We start from the raw sequence: 22,551 nt of genomic DNA, 5'->3' as shown, positions 1-22,551 counted from the left end.
CATTTTTTGACAGGACCAAATCTTTTCCTCCTCTGCTGAACTGCAGTAATAAATGAAATAGAGATTTATCATTTCCAATTAAATTTTGTTTTTTAAAACATTAAAAACTGAGAAAAGCAGGGTACCATGTGGATAGTTTGACAGTCTGTTACTGCCGCCGCGTTCTCTGGCTGCAGCTCGATGCAGCGACGTGTCCAGCGGAGCTCATGCCATGAATATGCCGGCAGACAGACTGCTATGCTGGGGCTGGATCTCGCTTAAACCTCCAGAACTTTGGGATATTTTGCAGCGGCACCGGACGCGAGCCGGTACCACCAGACGTGGTACTGGACGCGAACCGGAGCCAGGTTAGGGTGCAGGAGCTCTCCAGGTCCTGCCGCCGGACCGGTTCTAGCTAGCAGCTCGGTGGTTGGAGACCCGCCCGTGATCCAGTGAGAGCAGCTGGTGAGTTAAAGGGTCCACGCGGTATGGAAAGGCACGTATGAGAAAATCTGCGAATGCGTCAAAAAAATTGTCGGTGTCAAGCACGTAATTAACGCAACAAATCTGACAGCCCTAAAAAAACATTTTTTAAACTTAAATACATTGATGATAAAATCAAATACACCTGCCAAACTGTTAAGATTCAAAACACAGTGATAATAGCTGTAAATGGTCTGGTAGGTTAAAGGTTCGGGCCACACCTCCTTCCCTAACAACTGCTCTCTTCAGAGTTTATGTAGAAAGTGAACACTGCATTGTCTAGCTGGTCCAGTCCGTGGGACCAAGAAAGAAGCTTAACACTGGTGGCACTTATTTGTAACATTTTGTGCTTCCACTTTCTTACTAAAAAGAAAAAAAGTGCGACCATCAACAACACTTAGCCTCGGGGCTTTTAAAGTAGCTATGTGCTACTTTGCCAGCACAGCAATGGAGCACAAGCATCTTGGCTGCACGTATTACATATTACACGTTGCCATTTACTTCAGTTTTTGTGCTGGTTGCACATAAATATGTCCAAATAGCATCACCCATGTTTTAAAACATCAAACAAAAACATACATGGATGAACCAAACTAGCATGCTACTCGCGAGTTGCTCGCTCCCACTTGAACACACTTCACGCTTCCCAACCTGATTTCTCTCTATTAAAACGCAACTACTGTCTTGTGATGGTTCCTCTCGATTGGATCATTTTGTAGTTGTGTTTTTTGCAGTTCATTGCAAAGTTCATTGTGGTTCTTTGCGTACTTATTCGGACCTCCTCCGGTCTTCACTCAGGAAGACTCAATGCATGTCTGTTCCGCCATATGTCACGTGATTTCCAATCCACTAACATATATCAATGACTGTACTTCCTAAAAAAATTAACCAACGTGAGTTCAGAGTTTCATGAGATCAGCAGCAGATCCTGTGGGTGCAGCCATCCCATAGCCAATGAGAGTCATCTGCTGTAACTAGACCACTCCTGTGATGCACCTGAGTCATAGTGGTTGCCGTGTGAGCCAGGGGTAAGGGAAGCCTTCAAGCTGATGTTCTACCAAGCCTGGCTGGCTTGGTAGAACTCCCAGAGTCCTCAGCGGCTAATGATTTTGGGGTGGGGCTACTCATCACCGAGGCTGAAGTCACTAAGGTGGTCGACGAGCTCCTTGGTGGATGAGGTCCGCCCTGACTATCTCAAGTCTCTGGATGCTGTGGGAGTGTTTTTACTGACATGTCTCTGCAGCATTGTGTGACAATCGGGAACTGTACCACTGGACTGGCAGATGGGGGTGGTTTCCCTTTTCAAGAAGGGGGACCAGAACCTGGTTGCAGAACAGTGGAATGCTGGAGGATTTTTGGGAGCTTGCTCATCCAGTCCATGTGTTTTGTGGATATGGTGAAGGCCCTCGACCACATCCCCGTGGTGTCCTCTGGGAGTATGGAGTCCGGGGATCCTTACTTAGGGCTTATCAGTCTCTGTATAACCAGAGCAGGACCTTGTTCCGCATAGCAGGTAGTAAGCCAGACCTGTTCCTGGTGCATGTTGGAGTTCGGCACACCTGCCCTTTATCACTGGTTCAGTTCATAGTCTTTATAGACACAATTTCTAGATGCAACCTGGGGCTGGATGGGGTCTGGTTTAGAGACCAAAGGATTTCCTCTGCAGATGATTTTGGCCTGTTGACTTAATTGAGGCAGGACCTACAGCATGTGTCCTGCATGCTGGAAGTCTGGATGTCTCCTTGTGTGGATGCCTCCTTGGGAAGGTGTTCCGGACATGTCCCACTGGATGGAAGCCTCTGGGCAGACCCAGGACATGCTGGAGAGATTACTTCTCTCAGATTACCTGAGAACGGGTCCCCCAGGAGGAGTTGGAAGAAGTGGCCAAGGGGAGGGAAGTCTGGGCTTCTTTGCTTAGACTGCTGCCCTGCAACCTGGTCCCTTATGAGGGGAAGAAAATTGATGGATGGATGGATGGATGGATCATATACTCAGGCATTCAAACCAGAGAACTATCCCAGTAGCAGAGGGAGTCCATCCTTCCCCTGCCTTCAGCAACCAACAGATGAAAATGTCTAAATAAAGCACGTTGAACAAGCAAATGCAAGTATAGAATAAAAAAAACATAGTCAAGAATGTCTTAATGATTAATGTGTCGGTGGAAGGAAGTGCATGTAATTTTATGTATGTGATAATTAGAAAACTAACAAGACTCAATGATTGTCTTCCTCCACATTTTGTTATTAACCTATTAAGTGTTTGTGCCCTCAAAAGAGCAGCTGTTGTTCTTGTTGATGTTTCCTGTTTGGATCCCTCTTTAAAATGAAATCAACCAAAATCAAATAAAGATGTGATTCACCTGCTTAGTGGAACCAAGTTTACCAGAAGATTCCACTAAGATAGACATTAATATGATAGCAAACTACCAGAGAAAACGCACCACTGTAAACCATTCATCCATTTTCTAAACCTGCTGAATAGCTTTTGGGGGTCACAGGGTTCTTGGAGCAAAACCCAGCAAATGTTGCATGAATGCAGGGTACACCTATGCTTGTCTGTTACAGAGCTACAGTGAACCACACAGTCCTAGTCAGTGTAAAAGTGTCTTTGTGTTGGTAGTATGAACTACAAACACAACTCTAAATACTAGAACTTTCATCACGTAAGGAATCATGTGTTTGTGCAACAAAATATCAATTAGAAGAAAAACAAAGAAAAGGCAAAATTCAAATCTGAACATTGGTTGAAGGCTACTGGTCTAATTTTACTCTTGATTAGGTTAACACTATACCTCAGTGGCAAAGCGGGACAAGTTTATTTTTCATTATACATACAATAAAGGAGAATTTCTCATCTTTTAAAACAGAGTTGAAAAATCTTTGAAACTACTCCTAGTTGGGCAAACCACACGTCCACTTGCCGACTCTTGGTTTCTCTAGCAACAGGACACACTGTTCCCCTCCTGAAGCTCTGTTCAGTTATGTTCCAGTTGTTAAGTCGATGTACAGACACGAACAGAGGTCCTGCAGCACAGTTTGATCGTTGGACACTGCGGTCTGGCAACAGTGCGTTTTGGGCAATGATTGAGAATTCAAAAAGCTGCAATTTGGCAGAGCAGATGCATGGTGTCAATTAATCAGGGACTCAGCTTTGGCACATGTCATGTTGAAGACGCGATCAGTGGGTGGAGTCCAAAACCAACATGGAGGAGAATCTGATTGTTTTCCTCTTGAACTTGGTAGTATTTTTTTTTCTTTTTTCCATCAAGACAACAAGAAAAAGAATGGACACCGGAATTGGAATGTGACATTGAACCATAGCAATAGTATATTTTCCTTCTGGAATATTACCCAATAAAAGTTTTATTGTCAGACAGGAGAAAGATAAGGATGTACTGTATATATACATAATAATGATGTCCAATGAGTTCATGTATTATGTTCTGATTAGCACTAGCTGTGAACGTTTCCTTTCTCCTTGAAGAATCATTTATCTCTGTATCTGTATCTGCCAAATCGAATGAGCGTTTCTTGATCATCGCTACACTTTGCAGGACTGTACAAAGCCTGAGGGTCTGGGCGGACCTTAAAGGAGCCCGGCCACTATTAGAGACTGGCGTCTAACAGTAATGAACACTTGTTAGATCCGGAGGCTATTGGAGACCGGCGTCAATTAGAGGCTGGCCACAACATACAGTATCTTGTTTTTATCTGTTTTGACCACTGATTTGGACTCTTTTCTAATTGTTAATTGTTGATGAGGCACTCTCAATAAGGACTGTTTTTTTTTCTTTTGCTGTTATTTCCAATAATCTATTGTCTAACTTACTTTTTTAACAAGCCACCCAGTGACTGTTTGTTGAACTGACCCAGCTCCAGTCATTTTCAAACAAGCTTCAATCTGGAAGTCAAACTGTTATTCCTTGTTTAAGAGTTAATGCTCTACAACAAAGCAAATAAATTTCAGGGACTTCAAAGAAGAGCAGAATACTTACCTATCCAGGACCAGGGCGGACACTCAGGTCAGCTCTTCAGGTGCTTCTCAAGTGTTTGTCAGACCAAAGATAAACTGCTTTTTTTGGTTGCAGCTCCAAATTGTGCTGAGCTCCCCTAGCACATTAATCTGGCATCTTCACTTTCTGTGTTTGAACAACATCTTCACCTCTTTTTTGCCATTTGTCAGGAATTACTGTCCATGTGCTCTTTTAGTTTTACTTTCATTTTCCATTATACTTTTTATTTGCTGTATTTTAAATTCGCTTTAAATCAACATTTTGTCTGTTATTCTCTTATTTATTTGTTCCTGTGGTTTTTATAAATAAAGTTGGATTGGAACCTTTAAAATCCACCAATTCAAACCAATAGCGAGACAAATAACCAGTGTTGGGGTAACATGTTACAAAGTAATGAATTACTGTAATTTAATTACTGTTGTCAGTAACAGAAGAACATAGCGAATTGTAGTTCAAATTTCAGTAATTAAATTGCAATTACTAGTCTAAAGAAACCTTCATTAATTTGTTATTCATAATTTGGCGCAGTGATAGGTGGCTAATAAAACAAATTCATTTGTGTAAACAGTACTCTGAGCCTATAAACTCTGACTTTTTTTCTCAGGTATATAGAACAAAACGGAAATTAATCAAAATAATTAAAAAATAAATAAATAAAAAACAGTGTCACTGAAGCTTATGGCAAATGATGTGGTTGTGTCTTGAACCATGACCATATTTTTCGCCATGACATTGCTTTAAAATAAAGTTAAATGAAAAAAGGAGATCTTGTTTGTACAAGCTGTTTTTCCCTTCAGCATTTGTATAAGTGGAAAAAAGTTGAGTGAGGCAATGAGTTGTGAATTACTTTGTAAAATATTAATAATAATATTAATAATAACTCATCCTGTAACTGAAGTAAAGTAATCAATTACTCTTTAAAAATAATTTACCCAACCCTGGTGCCAGGCACATGCACACATAAGGCCTTAGGGAGCTTGAGCACCTGCACTTTTTACCTCAAATTAAAAAGTGTCCTAGTTTGTTTAATTGATTAGTCTTAGTTTTTATTTTTATTAAAAATAATAAATTCTTCTTAGAGATAAAATAAGAAAAATGATGATACAAACCAAACAGTATTCTATTGTACCCATTTTTTTGGGACAGCGAGAGAAACTGCTGCCCAATGGAGAACTGAAGATCAATTTTTTTTGTTTGATGTAATATGAAAAGGGTCTATTCAACATAGTATATAGAGCAGGGACAGGAAGTTGGGTACAAAATACAAAGTAAAACACCAGGAGAACTTTCAAAATAAATTAACCCTCTTTATAGCGAGTTCATAGCTTCCAATCCTTACTATTGGTCTGAAACAAAATTAATCAGTTTTATTTTTGGATTAGAATAGCCTTCTTTAAATTCTGTATCAGCCAGTTTCACAATCGTTTGTATTAAAAAAAAAAACATAGAAATGCCTGTTTTCAGAGGATGAGAGATGGCAGTGAATAAGAAAATAGAGCAAGAGTCACATGGGGAACAACTGCCAGGAACTGGAGGCGTAGGACCCAAAATGCAGGAAACTAGACTTGGTGGAAAAAGCATAACATTTATTAAATAAACTAAAACTGGATGAAAAAGCTTGGAGAAAAAATAATGGAACAAAGCCTGACAACAGAAAACCGGACACTTCTATACAATGAGGACAATCAACAGGAATGAAGGAAGTTGTGGATGATTAATATGAACCTAAGCAACTGTCTTAAACTTGATTAATGTTAATTATGCCTGTAGCACAATCCATCCATCCATTTTCCTGACCGCTGTGTCCCTTTCGGGGTCGCGGGGTGCCGGAGCCTATCCCGGCTACTGGAGGGCGAAGGCGGGTTTTACCCTGGAAAGGTCGCCAGTCTGTTGCAGGGCCTCAATCACACACCCATTCACTCACACACCCATACCTAGGGGCAATTTAGAGTCACCAATCAACCTATGAAGCATGTTTTTGGACGGTGGGAGGAAGCCGGAGTCCCCGGTGAAAACCCACGCATGCACGGGGAGAACATGCAAACTCCACACAGAAGGGTCCCAGCCGGGATTCGAGCCGGGGCCTTCTCGCTGTGAGGCGAGAGCGCTAACCACTGCGCCACCGTGCAGCCCCGCCTGTAGCACAATGCCAAAATTAATAGCTTCTAGTTCATTGGTTTCTATGTCTTCAAAGTCTTTGTTAAAGTGAATTAACTCTTTGACAATGATTTGTTTACATAAAAAATGACAATATATCGTTTTCACCTACACAGGTCATACAGCTGAGTAGTTATCTACTGTATTAGTACTTTATTTTAAGTTTTTACTTAATTTTCAAATTGTTAAAAGGACCTATATTATGATTTTATTAAGCCTTTCAGAGTAAACTACATTCATATATATGATCATATATTACCTTTGGCACACAAAAACAGAAGTTATTTAAGAAATATGTGTTATTTTCGTGAACTCTTTTCCTACCCAGAATTAAGACGACTCGATTTCTGAGGCATCACCTTTTGCTCCTTGAGGGTCCTGCCCATTTCATGACATCATCCTGGAGACGGCCTCGGCAGCATGTCTGCGTTTTGCCCACAGAAACATCACTGGTTATACCACAGATACCCAGCATTTGCAGGACTGTACACAGCCTGGGGATCTGAACGGACCTTAAAGGAGCCTGGCCACTATTAGAGACCGGCATCTGACATTAAACGAACACCTGTTAGACCCGGCGGCTGTTGAAGACGGAAAGATATACGGTATATGACATTTACAAAGAAAGTGCTTCGCCGATCACCACTAGCTCTCCGAAGAAAGTGGGTGTTTGCGTTATCCTGTGGGTGGTGCTGGGAGACTCTTCCTGAAATGGGCTGTTCTCACTTTGTGACATCAGCTTGTTTTCGTGGGTTGGGAGGAGTCGATGCTCAGAGCGCAGGTTTTTAGTGGATTACTCAGAAATGAGTGAACAGATTTTTGGGGTTCTTTATAGTGAGCATTGAACATTATAACCCACTTAATAGCTCAAAAGGTTGATTTTTTTTCATGGTAGAGGTCCATTAAGGGACAAAAAAGTGTGTTTTTCCTGCCCTATCTGACTTTGGGTTCCTTTGGACCCCTAGCCCTCTGAAATACTGTGCACGTCCCTGGCTGGAACTGATATATATATATATTCCTAGGCCATCACTTAATTTTCACATACTCTTACTGTGTTCCTATCTGTGCTCACATTTATTCATCATTTACCTCAATGTGACTATCATTTGACTGACTATAAATGTTGGTCTTTATATCCTGACTGTACTGACCATGAATGGTTTGATTTTTATTTTTTTAAGCAAATACATCAGTGTGGGGATTCACATCGGCCAACAATACATTTTCTAATTCTATCACTTCACCTATCAGTGTTGTATTAATAAAACATCTGTTGTTGACTATTCTATTTTAGAGTGTGCTCTTAAAAAATTATCATAACAATATTGAGTTTTATATTGAGTTTTAATAGATAAACTTCCCCTCACACTTTGCCAGAAAATGTATCATATATATATATATATTTCAAGTGTAACACTGCTAAATTAAATGTAACTATTCTTGTGAAACACTGCTTTCTCTTGTTGCAAAAAAAGCTGTGGAGAAGTTATTCTCCACATTGGGACCTGACTTTAACAATTAATAACACTCATTTTACAACAAAACTTTGATTGTAAATGGTTCAGTTTTACCAGCTTTTACATGGGAGAGAGGTTAACTATAAGAACAAATATCCATAGCGGTAAAAAATAAAGTTTTCGCCATCATTGAGTATCTGAAAGGAAAAAAAAATAAGAATAATGGAAATTCCACAGGATAAGTGGTTAATCTACAAGTGTGTAAGAACACAGTTGGGTTGTAAGGTTTACATGAAAGCCTACATTTGAATATATGCATCTGCTGTTCAGAAACAATTCTTAAATAGTAGGGGTGTAACAATTAATGAATTAATCAATTTCTATTCCTACGATCCAATCAGATTAATTAACTAAATCAAATCGGATCGACCTATACTATTAAAAAATCTTTTCAGTTAGATAAATCAATACGCTATTGTAAAATACCACCTGGTTTGAAGTAAGATAGGTTTATTTTACTACGAATTGTATCTGCAATCACAAATTATGATATGAATCAAATTGTTAAGATAAATTGTAATGCCTCTATTAAATAGGTAAGTGTGGAAATTGAAAAATTCAAACTACAAATACACCAAGAAATATTAGATTATACTCTATAACTTAAAGTAAATTAGAAATGCAATGTTTTATAGTAAAAACTGCCAAATTTGCACATCTATGCATAGATATTATTAAGCATAAAGTGTAATAGTATAGTAATGGCTGCTGAGAATCATCCTCCCACAATAATTCATGAGTCTGTGCTGTCTAGGAGATCGGGCAGATGATTCAACAGCTGAGAGAGGCCAATACAGGTGAAAAGACTCATTTTTAGTCTACATATTAACAATTTTCTTTAATACTTAAACCAGGAAAACTCCTCTGGTCATTCTTACGGCTCTTGTCCTTGGTTAGAAAGCATACATTGACAGCAAAATAGGAGAGCAAAGTCAGTTCACATGTCCACATACTTTATTTGTTTGTTTCATTATTATACAATGCAGACAGCTCCACAGAATGTTACATTCCTTACAGGATACAAGTGCACAAACAAACAACGAGCACAGCTTGTAGTGTGAACTTCTGACTCCTCTTTCAAAGTGAAGTTTGCCATACAATTTGTATCGGTAAAACTGTCACATCGCTGCTTTTTGATCATCACACTCGCTGATTGAAGCATGTCTGAAACAGATGATAGCTGATTATCAGACTTAAAGCCCCAGGATCCATTTGCGATGCTGGCATCTCAAGCACCTCATGTTCATCCTCTGAAGAAGGTGAGACAACCCATTAAGTGAAAGGCATAAACACTCAACTCTGAGGACCTGATTGTTGGCGATGTCCCCCGTCCAGCCCACCTGACTGCAACAGACTGTGGGTTTTGTACAAGACAACTCAAGTCCTAAGATGGAACATTGAGAAAGAAAAGACAGAGGAAAGTAAGACCAAACATCAGATTTGATAAAACAGCAGCAGAATTCTGATTAAATCACATTTTTAATACATGTATTTTATGTTAGAGGTTAATTCAGTCAAAAATAAATTAATTAATTAACCAAAAGATTTGTATTTGACAGTTATGAGGCAAAATATTCTCCACACTTTTTAGATAGTGTTTGTAAGATTTTATACAGTAAAAGTCATACAATTACATAACAATACCTCTGATATCTTAGATTAGAAATTAGAAATCCCTGCCTTTTTATAAAACTGTACAATTCTTGGGGGGTTTAACGTTAAAAAATATATATTTTGTGAGTTTAGACGGAAACACTGAACTGAACCAGTAAACGATATTTGCTTTGCACATCTAAGTGAACCCTGCAATTTTATTTTTTTGCAATACTTAAACGATCTTTATGAATTAAAGTTGTTTTGTTTAACTCAAATTCATATTCCAAGTCCATTCTTTTAGCACTCATTTATTAGTAAGTTTACAATTTTTTTTGGTAAAATGAAAATATTTTTAAAAATGTTTTTTTTTTCCAAAGTATTCTGTTTTTGTTTATCTGCTTCTTAATTTACTGAAAGAAATATTGATTAAAAAAGAAAAGTGAAGTGAACATTTGCCCCTGCAGCTTTGAGCGGGTCAATTACTTGATTGTAGGGATGGATCTAAAGAGGGCGGCGAGGAACAGCTGCCCCTCCTCATTTTTTTTTTTTTATTTGTATCAAGATCAATGCCTCTTTTTAGATTGCTCATCTTGCTCTAAGTTTTTAGGAGATAACGTGATTTTTTTTGCGTTCAGGCTTTCTGTTTTACCTCAGGTTCTGTCAGACCAAGTTTAATCCTCTACAACTTTATTTTTTTACATTGTCTTGCCCTCCGTAAATTCAAGTTTATTAAGAATTATGATTAATTATTGGTTTTACGGTTAAATTCCCTGTTTTGAGCCTTTTTCGTTTTCCTTTCGTTCCGTTTTTTTTTCTTTTTTTTATGTTTTGTCCTTATATTTGGTTTGTTTTATCAACCTTTTTTTAACTGAAGTAATTTTTATTAATCAAGACTTTTCAGTTCATGAAGAACTTTCAAGCTACCATTCGAATACATTTACGTTTGCATCAGTTATTTAAAATAAATAATAAAATGAACAAAGATCATTCAGAGAAGTTGAAGAATTATAAAGATAGCTCCAGTCCATCCTCACCGTCTGTCTACTTAGATTTTTATTGTTGTTATCTATAAATAAATATAATAAAAACAACATTATTCCATCCATAGATGAACACTTGGGCATTTGACTCAATCAAAACCCAACTTCATAAGATGTTTTCATCACTTAAACTTCTGAAGCTACACATGAACAATAAAAAAGCTAAAATGACATTCTCGGTTTAACATTTCAAAATAATGAAATTCAATCAAGATAAACTGCCATTTTATCATCCATGTTTAGCAATGATTTCATATGCAAAAGAGGGGAAGAAAAGGGAGTTCAAGAGTTCGGCTCCAGGCACATTTATTTGTTAATAGCACTCAACAGGCTTTTTGTTTTTGAATTGTCTGTGGCATTCCCCTGTTGAAGCCTTTATTGTCAGGATAGGAGTTCCATACAGAGCAAGATCTTGTGTTACATAAATGTGTAATTACATTACAAAAAGTGATCATTATTTCAGTCCTTAAAGATGACACAAAACAGACAGAATGGGTTTCTGTAGTATTTTTATTTCTTAAATCCATCATGCGGTTGGTTTGTTGACATTTTCCTCTGTCAGCTTTTGATGGCTTCACCTGGTCATCTCATCTTTCTGCTTACTCTGCTGTCTGTGTAAATCTTAGCATTCAGCAGAGTCAAGAACCTTGACGCTCGCTCCTGCTCAGAGATGACGTGGAACTGGCTCCTGCTCCTCTGGACCACTTTAAATCTACCTGCATCAAACTGAAACTGCACCATCAGCGTCTTTCTCAGTGAACCGTGTGTGCTTAGTTCCGTTCAAACAGAAAAAGACAGTTTTCCTTGACTACGACGTTCAAAAACACAGTTTTCCTTTGCCAATTTCTAAAGAGTTTAAACTCATTTATATTTTGTCCAAAAGTTTGTGCTCCAAATGTAATCAACTCTTTTTTTAATGTGTTTTTCTGCATGCAAATCAGCTGACAGGATAATGAAGCTGGAATCATGACCTCTGAGTGAGTAGCTGGAAGACTAATTGTGTGACCACTCAAACAACACTGTCAAAATGTGAATATGTGTGATTTATTTAAATTATTCAAATGATTCATGTTGACAGCTGCAAAAAGAAAAAAAAATCCAGATGCATTTGCATTTTTGCATCAGAAATACTTTGACTACATCATGTGTTGGTTCATGAGGATGCGTGTGCAAACCTGTCTTTGAGTTTCCAATAATTTCATATATACATTTTTTATTATTATTTAAGGTAAAGACACTGAAAAAATATTTACGTACATTTTAAAATAAATATCCTTTTGGATATTTCTCATGAAATAAACACTTAAGCTGTCAACTTCTGCTTCAGTAAAGAAAAATAAACTCCAAACAAACCCAAGATCGTGCACGGTAAACATTCACAACATAGGAAACTCGGACACTCGCGCATGCTGCAGGGATTCCTTCTTTTTCTTCCACCTCTTCTTGAAGAAACATTCAAGCTGTGGTTTTTCTGCTCAGTTTCAAGCACAGATGTTGGAGTTTTTGTCAGACGCCTCCCATATCTTCGGATTCTTGTCATGCAGGCGGACAATTGATGTTGACCAACAAGATTTGAAAACTGTCTGTTCCAATAGAACACAGGGAGCTCTTTTGTGTGAATTTTTTGGACTCACAAAATAATCTAACAAATTAAATGAGAGCAATTTGTTTATCCCTCATGGAACTTGATAAGTATTCTTGATTAATCACCCCACTGAAATAACAGTTTATTTTTCTTTTACCTTTCATATATGCTGTCAGACTTTCCCATGATTCAATCATGGCTCCTTCTCACTTTACAAACCCTTTTCTTTCATGTTCAGCATCTCTGTCCACACAGCTGAAGCTATTCAGCCCGAGGAGGCCCCCTGCAGGTGTGAGCTCACTGATGCTGATCCAAATTTGGCGCAAAAAGATGGTGGCTGCTTTAACTTTTACGTCATTTGACCCATTTTGCTTTGAGTCCAGCTTTGCTGGATGTTCTGCAGAATGTAAGTTTTCTGGCTAAATTTGTGAACTTAGGGGAAAATTTGAGTGAGTAGAACTAATTCCGAGTATAATTTATTGCTTCCCCAATAAAAAAAATATATTATTTTTTCCTGAACATTTTTTTTTTTATTTTATTTGAAATTTGTTGAAAATATAGATTTTATGAGAAAGCAGAGTATTAGGTTTTTGTTTTTTCTCTGTACTAGAGTGGTTGGATCTGAACTACATTTGTCTGCTTATCCTATTGCGCCACGCCGTGGAGGAACCCGGAGACTCCCTTCCTCCAACAACGGGGTGTGAGATAAAACTGCATTAATTGCCTGGTGAAATGTTTACTTCCTGTCTGGTTTGTTTTGAAGAGCGATATGATTATGCTCTCAAGATTCATAACAATGTCATAAACCGCAATCAAGCACTTATAAGACAGTCAAGTTTGCCGCCACGCGCGTTCATTAAAGAGGAGGAAAAGCGCGTTAATTTCATCTACTGGAATTTAGTCGCCATAATTCTAAGGTGATAGAATCAGATGAAGCTGGGAGACATTTGCAGGTAAAAGAAATAAATAATGAAACGGCACGACGTTTACGTAGACCTTTGCTTCCATCTTGTGGCGACTTGGCGTAACAGAGTCTGCCTCTTCTTCCTCCCCACACCCCCAACCACCCTATTTAATATCTCCACTGTGGCGAATCTAATCTGGATCTACTTTAAGGCAATAAAACCCAGCCAGCTTCCTTAAAATAAGAAGCGGCGCTTATTATAGCTTTGAAATCCTCGTTTATTTGCCGATGCGCACGATATAAAGATTGTCGAGGTTCAAATGGGCAAGATGCTGAAGATCCACTGTGTCCCAAGTTCATGTTTCCTCAAGTATTGTATTCCGAGCTATGTAACTGTGTTAGGCACGCGGGTTACTGCGCAGCAACATACTTTGTCTTAGGGTAGTCAAAAAGCAATTTCCGAGGAGTCTGACCCCGTTCCAGCTCTGTTGGAGGAGTGGAGTTATTTTCTGACGCGTAATGACGACGCGGAATACACACTGAATACTGTTTCCCATCAGAGTTAGGACGAAAGGGGTTTTATTTAGTTAGAGTTTGCTTCACTTTCAATGAAAATACTCTTGAATTTATCAGGTTTGGGAATTATTTAAAATCAGATCTTGATGTTAATGGCATGACACTGAAATTAAAATATACTTAATATCATATTTATTGCATTTTAGTACATTTTAAGAGGAACAAAAGGAGCAGGGGTTTATCAGAAAAGCAAAAATTGCGCATCGGCAGGTGTTTGGATGAATGCGCAAAATTGCGCATTCATCCAAACACCTGCCGATGCGCAATTTTTGATTTCTTGACAAACTCCTTCTCCATATGTTATTGGATCTACCCAGTAAATTCAAATTCAAATGTTTATTTTCTTCCATAATTTCTCCATCCTCATATTTATTTATTTATTTTGCGATGATTTGTCATTTTTGGAGCACAATAGTTACGTATCTTCACACATCGTGCGGAAGTCCTCAATCTGGAAAAATAGGGTCAAACATGCTTCTATGTGCTTATTTCAGATTTGCCTGCGCGCGCAACGCAAACACCAGAGAAGTCTGGAATTAAAAATAGTTTTCACGCTCTAACCAGAAACCTTTTTTTAGTCAGACAATAATCAGCCTTTCACTCTCGAGAAAGGGGGGATAGAAGGAAGAGAGGAATAAGAAGGCTGTTGTTGGCATAGCTCTATCAAGGAAGAAGGACTGCCTGTTGTATGTGAATGGTGCTTCTTCTCTTTTTCTGACCAGAATAGATATCGCTCGAATTTTTAATTCGTTTTTCTTTGAGAGACAACAATGCTTTATTTGAAAGCTTGATACAATTTGGGGTTTGTAAGAGATCCTTTTTCTCCTTTTCCGAGCCCAGCTGTCCATATGGGACACAACGTGTGCAGCAAAAGATCACAATGGCACCAAGTGACAGGCGGGACAAAAAGCCCAAGGATGCATCTCCCTGACTCTGAACAGCACCGTGGAACTCTGTCTATCCACTCTGTCTGCATCCTCACTCCTGCTGCTCGTTAACATGCACGACTAACATCCAACAGACCCATTGTTTTGTCCTCATGGTGTTGCAAAAATGTTATAAATCTTTATTTTTTTATTACAAAAAATCTTTTTATTGAAATCATTTCCCTTTTTTATTATTTTTATTTTTGATGCTGCCCTTTAACACCTCCTTTCATATTAGCGGCATAACCTGCACCCCGGGTTTCCATCATAACGAGACGCGCCGCAGAAATATCTTTTCTCAGCTCCAAGGATAGAAATAAATATATGACAAAAAGGCTAAATTTATTTGACCTACAAGCTCAACTGGTGTTCTGTGAGAAAGCATTCCTGACAGGGACAAATTGAGTCTGTGTCCGTCCACAAAAGCCAGTAGCCCCCTGAGACCGAATTCTGTAAATAATTAGCAAATCTACCCAATTTAGCTGTTTGTTCAGTGATGATAGGGGCGACTCTAGCATCTGCTGTGAGAATTCTGTCCCGGGACAAACAGAATGCATGGATTTTCTTTCTTTTTTCGAGCGGGGTTATCATATTTACTCAAGATATTGAAGGAGTCAGATAATGCGCAGCGCGTCAATGGATCACCGAGGAGCCGTCTGTGCGTAAATTGTTTTTTGTAGTAAAAAAGAAACAAGTGTAATATTTTTCAACATTTTTTTTACCTTTTTACGTGATGATATCATTATAAATAACTTCATTAACACTTGAACGCTCATTTTTACGCACGAGCCCTTTGTCCATTAAAACCTCCTTCCTTATTTTAGCGCTTAATAAGAAAAGAAAACATTTATTGCATTAAGCGACGCTTTTCCTCAGCAGTCCACTTTACAGCCGGGGCCGGGAGTGGTAGGGGTTGCTGACAAAAAGGAGTGCTTTTGACTCAAAAGCTTCTTATGTGGAGAAGCCCACTCATATTAAGTGAGTGGATTTTAGTCCCATTTCACAAGTGACTTTGGGCTCTTTAGTAGTGATGTGTTTGGACTGGGGAAAATATTCTCCGGATTAAATTTGATTCGAAAGAAAAGACTGAAGTGCGTCTGAAATTTACTCTCAACTCTGGTGTTTGGATGTGCGCAATTCCTGAATGTTTTTTCACATTAAAAACCTCGTTCTTTTAATTTTATTTTTACAATTAGTATTATATTCAAAACCAAAACTACATTTAACCCCAGTCATTTCTTTTTTTTCATCACACATTTAACATGTTGGCCAAAAAATATATGTTTTATTTATTCCCTTTTTTTATTGTTTTTCACAAATTAGAAAACATAGATCCTGGTCTCTGAACCACCTGAAGATATTTACAAGAAATAAAAACAAAAGCGAAAAAAGAGTTGAAAATTTGCCAGATTTTTTTATTCGTGGCCATAAATATTTTTTCGGTCCATAAAAGAAGCAAGAAATTAAAATTTCTATAATTATAAAGTGGTACGTACGTGCTGATAATAACACGAAAGATCAAAATAAAATAAAAAAGAGAGGAAAACATCTCTACAACCAACACACAACATACTTTACAAAAAAAATGTTCACAAGAAGAGCATTGACATTTAGAATAAAATCTATGTGGGAGAGGTTTGGACCCAGTTCTCTTAACGAAAACATGTAAACACGGCGCACACATGCCCCGAATAAAAATGGTAGTATATATATGAGTCAAGCTGCAAAAATGAAAAGTCTTTTTTGTTTTTGTGAGTTTTTTTCTTTCTTTGCTTTGTGGTGAACCTCCCTATCGCACCTCCAAGACAAGTCTCTATAATTTCTTTCACCAAGTCCACTGTTGCGTCTGCACCAAGTGATGTGCTGTGGGGAACTGTGGCGTGGCCGCGGCGCTGTACTGCGCGTTATACTGCATGTGTTGGAGCGACTGGGCACTATACGCCGAGAAAGGGATCCCGGCCTGAAAAGTGGCCGCCAAGTCCTGAGCTTTAAGAGTGTGACAAGGCTTTCCATCCCTGACTAAGACGGGCACGGCCACCCGCCTGGGAGAAGGGAGATGGGTCACTTCCATACCTTTCTCGGCCCGGGCTCTCTTCATCTTATACCGGTGGTTCTGGAACCAGATCTTCACTTGGGTCGGGGTGAGGCGAATCAAGCTGGCCAGGTGCTCCCTCTCCGGCGCGGACAGGTACCTCTGCTGCCGGAAGCGGCGCTCCAGCTCGTACGTTTGCGCCTTGGAAAACAACACCCTTCTTTTCCGCTTTTTGCCGGAGTCGCTGCCGCCGCTGCTGGAAGTTTCCTTGTCATTGTCCGGCGACTCGTCGTCTGCGGACGGCTCCGGGGACTTGGCTGAGTCCTGCGCGCTGGCGGATAGACCGTGCACTGCGGCAAGAAACGGGAGAAAGACTGTCAAAACGTTACGCTGGGAAGTTGTGAGAGACATTTTACACAAACACGAGCCACCAAACTCATGCATTTATGATAACAAACTGCGCAACAAACATGCGTAAAAACGATTTTGGAGCAACTCGAATTTAATTTGAGTGAGGAATAAATAAATAAATAAATAAGAATACTTCAGTTCCTCACAGGGGAGTCAGTGATACATTTAAAGGTTTTGTTTAAATCAATCAAAATTTCACAGTGGTTATTTTCCAATTAACTTGCAGCCTCCTTGTTTTTCTGCGGCGTTTTATCGATTGGATTCTTGCAAAGTGCAGAGATCCTGAATCCAATAAAAGCTCCGAGACCACCATTAGGATGAACGGGGCTTCTTAAAGGCGCATAAAAGATGCCGATTGCACATAAACAACCACAAAAAGGCAGCAAATGCCCTTCACAGCAATCACTATCAACAAAATCAGCAGCAATTTTGCGGCTCTACTTACATGAATACTGAATACTGTCCGTCGTGGCAAGCCATCGTGTATAAGGATTGTCACTACTGTCATAAAAGGGGTTCTTTAAAGGCAGATTTTGAACGTTTTCTAGAGGACTTTGCACCAAAACTCCAGTGGTTTTTGTCGTGGACGTGGTGTCCGATCCCTCCGTGTCCTCCTCCGCTCCGGTGATAGATCCCTCTTCATCATTCGTGTCGGGAAGGTCCAAAATGTCCTTTACAGAAAAGCCCGTCTTTGTGTTGGTCAACGACATATTCTGGTGAAGGGGGAGGGAAATATGCAGGCAAAAGTTGCTGCACCACCTTTTCGGACAATCCGCTGTGGTGAAAACAAACAAACAAGACGAAGAAAAAGCAGAGGCGATTTTTTTTCTTTCTTTCAGGAAAAAGAAAAAAACCACGTAGGACGTGCAAGTGTCGCTCTACGCTGAAGTACAGTCAAAGCAGCCACTGTGGGTAACCATTGCCTAAGCAAGGAGCTGTGGATTCAGTCTGGATAAGTCCAGGAAGGATGCCAAAGTGGCTGAAGTGCTATATGTGGCTCATGGATACTGTGCTACTGCTGGGTGCTACAGGGAAATAAGCCATTACCTTGTCCGATCAGTCCATATAAGGTTGGTCTCAACACATGAACCTGCAGTGAAAAAGCATTCAAAAACGAGAAAGGTTGGCCACGTGTGGGCGGGTCTTGGGAGTCAAGTGGATGAAGACAGTGTTTGCAGATGTGAAATTGTGGGTTTTGGGGAGATCCGAGCCTCTACCATTGGTGCTTCAGAGCATGATGAGTGGTATAACGTGTCAATTAATTACAAAGACGGGGAGGGCCTTTTTTACACCCTATTTACATACAAAGAACCTCCAAGTAGCTTTCTGCGCGTAATACTTGAAATGCACGTTTTAACAAATTGATATATTTTACTTTTCTTTTAAAAACTACATATATATTTGTAGTTGGAAAGATGATGATATTATTATTGGATGACGTGTTTTTGATCAAATGTTCTTGGGTAATTTATGTAAACCTTTTGTGCAAATATTTTTGCCAAGGATTAGAGACAAGAGGATGTGTTGCAACTGAAGCAGCAATGTTTGCTATGAAACGATGAGAAGCATTTAGGAAAACCTGAATGTGGCACACAAATTAACATTAATAATTTAAATAATAATTGATAAAGTGGTGTAAAAAATAATTACATTAATTATCTTTTTTTTGTTCGAATAAAATACATATTTTTCTTCCATAAATCTCTCAGTCCAATCGTGCCAGCGCGTTCCAATATTTGTTTTCTGCTTGTGTGGAGCCCCCTTTAAAGTGCTCAGTCCGAGTATCATTGTTGCTTACTTTATTTTCCTTCCCTTCAAGACTTTCCCTTTCACTCTCCTCCCTCAGTCTCCCATCCAGTATGTGATGTGGGTGACAATGTTTCACGTTTTTTAGCAAGTCCTCTGCGCATCCTGGGTGGTCGGACCCGGGCAAACACAAATACAAACCGATTGCTAAGCTGCACACAATAGGGGAAATGTAGACAAATGTCCGGCTCCTGTTGGAAGCTTTTGTCCGGCCGCAGTTTTTGCATTTATTTCAGGGGCCAAATAATGGATGATTGACGCCCTGCGCACAATGCTTTCTAACTGTTTGGAATAAATCAGAGGTTGTTCCTAGTTGTCATGGCATTCAACTGCTTTCAATGGACTATCTCTTCATTCAAATCCAGGATCCTTCCACAATATTAAGAAAACTCGTCCATCTCAACAGTGTTTGCAGTCCCGAAAGCCTTTAAGTTAAACAGATTATAGAAAAAAATATATTTTAAGTTTTCTTTTAATTGTACTTGTATTATTATTTATTTTACTTGCTTTTCTCAAAAAACATATTTATAAAATAAGGTAAATATATATTTTTAAAAAGTCTGAGGAGGGTGTTTTTGCGCAAATAAAGGTGCACCTGCCTCACAGGCCTGAGGTAAATATTACACCAAATTGGCAGAAATTAATCACAAGTCTCGACATCCCACAAAGGCTCCATTGAGCTGAGCGGACTCCGACGCCAAACCTGGAGCTGAGCCCGAGCCTCTATAAGGGAGAGAGGGGTTACTGACCTGATCCACCAAGTAACGCTGCGCAGCCAAATCCGGCGTGTGAAGGGACGCGCAAGTCTCAGAGAGCTTTACGAATCATGCAGGAATGGCCTGAGCAGCAACCTCAGGAAACTCACACGTGGCCCGTGCAGAATTATTGCGCAAAGGTTTATTTCATGCATTAAAAAAGGGGGGAAATGTGGGGCACGCGGGGTTATCAGCCGTGTCTTTTTTTTTTTGCCTCGCTTTAGCGGCGGCTGGCACGGTGACAAGGTGGGAGTCACCGTGAGGTTTGGTGATGGCGCACGGGTGCGCACCGCGCTGGAGACTGCGCGGTCGGTCAGTCGCTGGGGTTATACTGTTTGATCAATTGAGCTGAGGGTTTCGGGAAGAAGAGGTAAATGTGCGCCGGCTGAGTGGACGTACTCCACTTGGAGAGCCTATCGCTCTGTGTTTACCTGTTTACTTTCACAGGGAGTTCAAACAGGCCGCTCGCCTCATGCGCAATGGACGCGCAAAACCGGACGGAACCAATGACGGAACACAGGAATTCAATATGCGCGCAGACTCATTTTTATTTTTTTATATCAAATTAATATACAAAACTAATTTATTTATATTATTATTTACTTGTTTATTTATCTGGGGGGTCTATTGATAAAAAATATTTAAAAATAAAACAGCTAACTAAACCTGGACTTACTTAATGTTATTGTGTCTCTATAAACGTGCGGTGTGAAAACGCAGAAGATGCAGTAATGAAGGGCCTCCGAGCTGCAGATGCATCAGGATTTAGAGGACAATGAGGGGCGCGGAGCTGGTGCATCCTATCAGCCGCTTGTTTGAGTGCAGCTGACATTAAATCTTCAGCTCTGACTCCTCTGCTACAGGGATATTCCTCACCGGCTTGCTCGAATGACCTTTGCGCGCGAGAGGTCTAACCTTTTTTTATTTGATCATTGCTGCTTTAATTATGGAATCAGCAACAGCTTCCTTTTTTATTATTAGCTCAAAGCTTCAGAGCTTGATTATGGAAGCTGCTTGCTTTTTCTGCCTCAATCAAACACAAATAATTAATTTTTTGGATGGGGAGAAAAAAAACCTCCTGATTAATTAGTATCCTCCTAAAAATGCATGCCCACGATTGTTCCCAAACAAGTAAAGAAAGAGATTTTTTATAGGCCTATTCTTGATTAAATAAATCTCTGGATTCAAAGCGCAAATGCCGCAGGAGAATCCATAATAATGTTGATCACAGCCTCGCTTTAATCGCTGACTTTCAGCGCGTGCAGATGCCTGAGGCCGGGAGTCAGTCTTTGATAAAGGTAACCCCACCCGCCTCAGGGCACCCGTGATAAATGTACAGAGTGACAAGACCGATTTCCTCCCTCTATGATTAAAAGCCAATATATTATAAGCAGGTAAAGCCGAGTCCGGTTTAAGCCATGGCCTGGGGGGGTTCCGCTTGAGGGAAGATTTTTCTCTTCTTTTTTTTAGAAATCTAACAATCGGTCTCCCATGGGCAAAAAATATATAAATATATCTTTTTTTCTCCCTTTTCTTTAACGATTAAACATGTCACGCTCAGATTAAAGCCATGCCCTGAGGAAATGCCTTCATTTGTTAAACCACCAGTATTTGTATCGTGGATTTCACGCCACGCTGTGCCATTAGCCTTAATCGTTTCCCTGCGTAGGAAGAATTGTTAAAAAGGGGGGTTTATTATTTTTTAATCACTTCCCATTTCAGCACTGCGCTGACACGGGCGGGGAGGTGGGACAAATAGCTTCTCTCTGCGTAATAATAATAAAAAAAAGAGGGGGGGACTCGTTACTGCGCAGACTGGATGGCACGAATGGATGAACATTAATATCTTGTCCGCGGGAAGATCTGATGTGGCCCTCTGAGGAAGTCACAAGAAGTACAGAGAGCCCAGACAGCGGTTGACATCTGTAGAGCTCTAGCGGTCTCTACCGGCTAAATTAAGAAACAGCACTCTGCGCATCCAATTAGGCAACTTTTGAAAATATGGACATTTTGCGCAATATTTAGACTAATTTTTGCTCCATCACATTTGTTTTCGTATTTATTTTTTATTTTCTTTTTTTTACGTCTAATGTGCGCACAAGTTTATGATCTTTAAACCTTCAAAACACGCCAACAAATCAAACGGGTCACTCTTCCAGCTTGAGATAAGGACCCTATTGCTCATCCAAGCATGGTCTGCTCAGGTGAGTGCGCAAACAGCAACAGCTACTGTGGGATAAATACGCACCGGCCTGCAAGTACATCATCTTTCTTTAAAAATAAATAAATTAAAAAAAAAAGTCAGAACGGGGGTCATTGTACAGTCAAGGACTACAGTGCGCAGGAAAACAAAAAAAGATGGATTTATTAAGTTAAAAGGAACGAAATATGTAAAGTGCCTGGAGCATCCAGTGCGCTTACCTATTCTGGAAGGGGTCTGAATGGGTTGCCAACGTTAAGACAGCGCTCAGAGTTAATGAAATATCTCCAAATGGGAGTCAGGAGTGCGTGCAGAGATAAGCCTGATGTGGTTTATATACCCAGAAAGCAAGTGCTCCTCTTCTCATATTGTCAAAGAGCGTTTGCATAGCTGGCCAAGTGGCTCTGCTCTTGCTGACTCGCCAACGTTGCGCGGTGTTTGTTTTCCCCTTTGTATGACGTGAGACAAAATATTGGCCATATGTTCATCTGCAATAAATTGGTGTGGAGTGCAAACACAACTCCCTCCGGATGGGACTCCAAAGGCGCACAACTTGGTACCACTCTTTGAGA

General features: G+C 39.8%; 1 protein-coding gene across 3 annotated transcripts; it reads right to left on the bottom strand.

The window, feature by feature from the left end:
- Nucleotides 1-9,084: 9,084 nt before the first annotated feature.
- Nucleotides 9,085-19,820, bottom strand: nkx2.2a (NK2 homeobox 2a). Of its 3 annotated transcripts, none has more exons than XM_024277460.2 (3): nt 17,664-18,568; nt 16,849-17,181; nt 9,085-9,532 (listed from the first exon to the last, which is right to left on the bottom strand). In XM_024277460.2, exons 1-3 carry the CDS (start codon nt 17,926-17,928, stop codon nt 9,342-9,344), a joined length of 789 nt encoding a protein of 262 aa, XP_024133228.1. In that variant the 5' UTR covers nt 17,929-18,568; the 3' UTR covers nt 9,085-9,341. The 3 variants fall into 3 exon arrangements, with proteins under 3 accessions (XP_024133228.1, XP_024133204.1, XP_024133220.1); XM_024277436.2 differs by lacking the exon at nt 9,085-9,532 and adding an exon at nt 19,774-19,820 and having other exon boundaries at nt 14,960-17,181; nt 17,664-17,993; XM_024277452.2 differs by lacking the exon at nt 9,085-9,532 and having other exon boundaries at nt 14,960-17,157; nt 17,664-18,518.
- Between the last annotated feature and the right edge of the window lie 2,731 nt (nt 19,821-22,551).

The sequence above is a fragment of the Oryzias melastigma genome, linkage group LG22 (genome assembly GCF_002922805.2).
Source record: "Oryzias melastigma strain HK-1 linkage group LG22, ASM292280v2, whole genome shotgun sequence".
NCBI classification, from domain to species: domain Eukaryota; kingdom Metazoa; phylum Chordata; class Actinopteri; order Beloniformes; family Adrianichthyidae; genus Oryzias; species Oryzias melastigma.
This window is presented reverse-complemented; position numbering and strand designations above follow the sequence as displayed.

Coding starts and splice junctions, on each gene's coding strand:
- nkx2.2a (XM_024277436.2), bottom strand. CDS start 17,928: ATGTCGTTGACCAACACAAAGACGGGCTTTTCTGTAAAGGACATTTTG. Junction 17,182..17,663: donor GGACAGTATTCAGTATTCAT/GTAAGTAGAGCC, acceptor ACGTTTTGACAG/TCTTTCTCCCGTTTCTTGCC.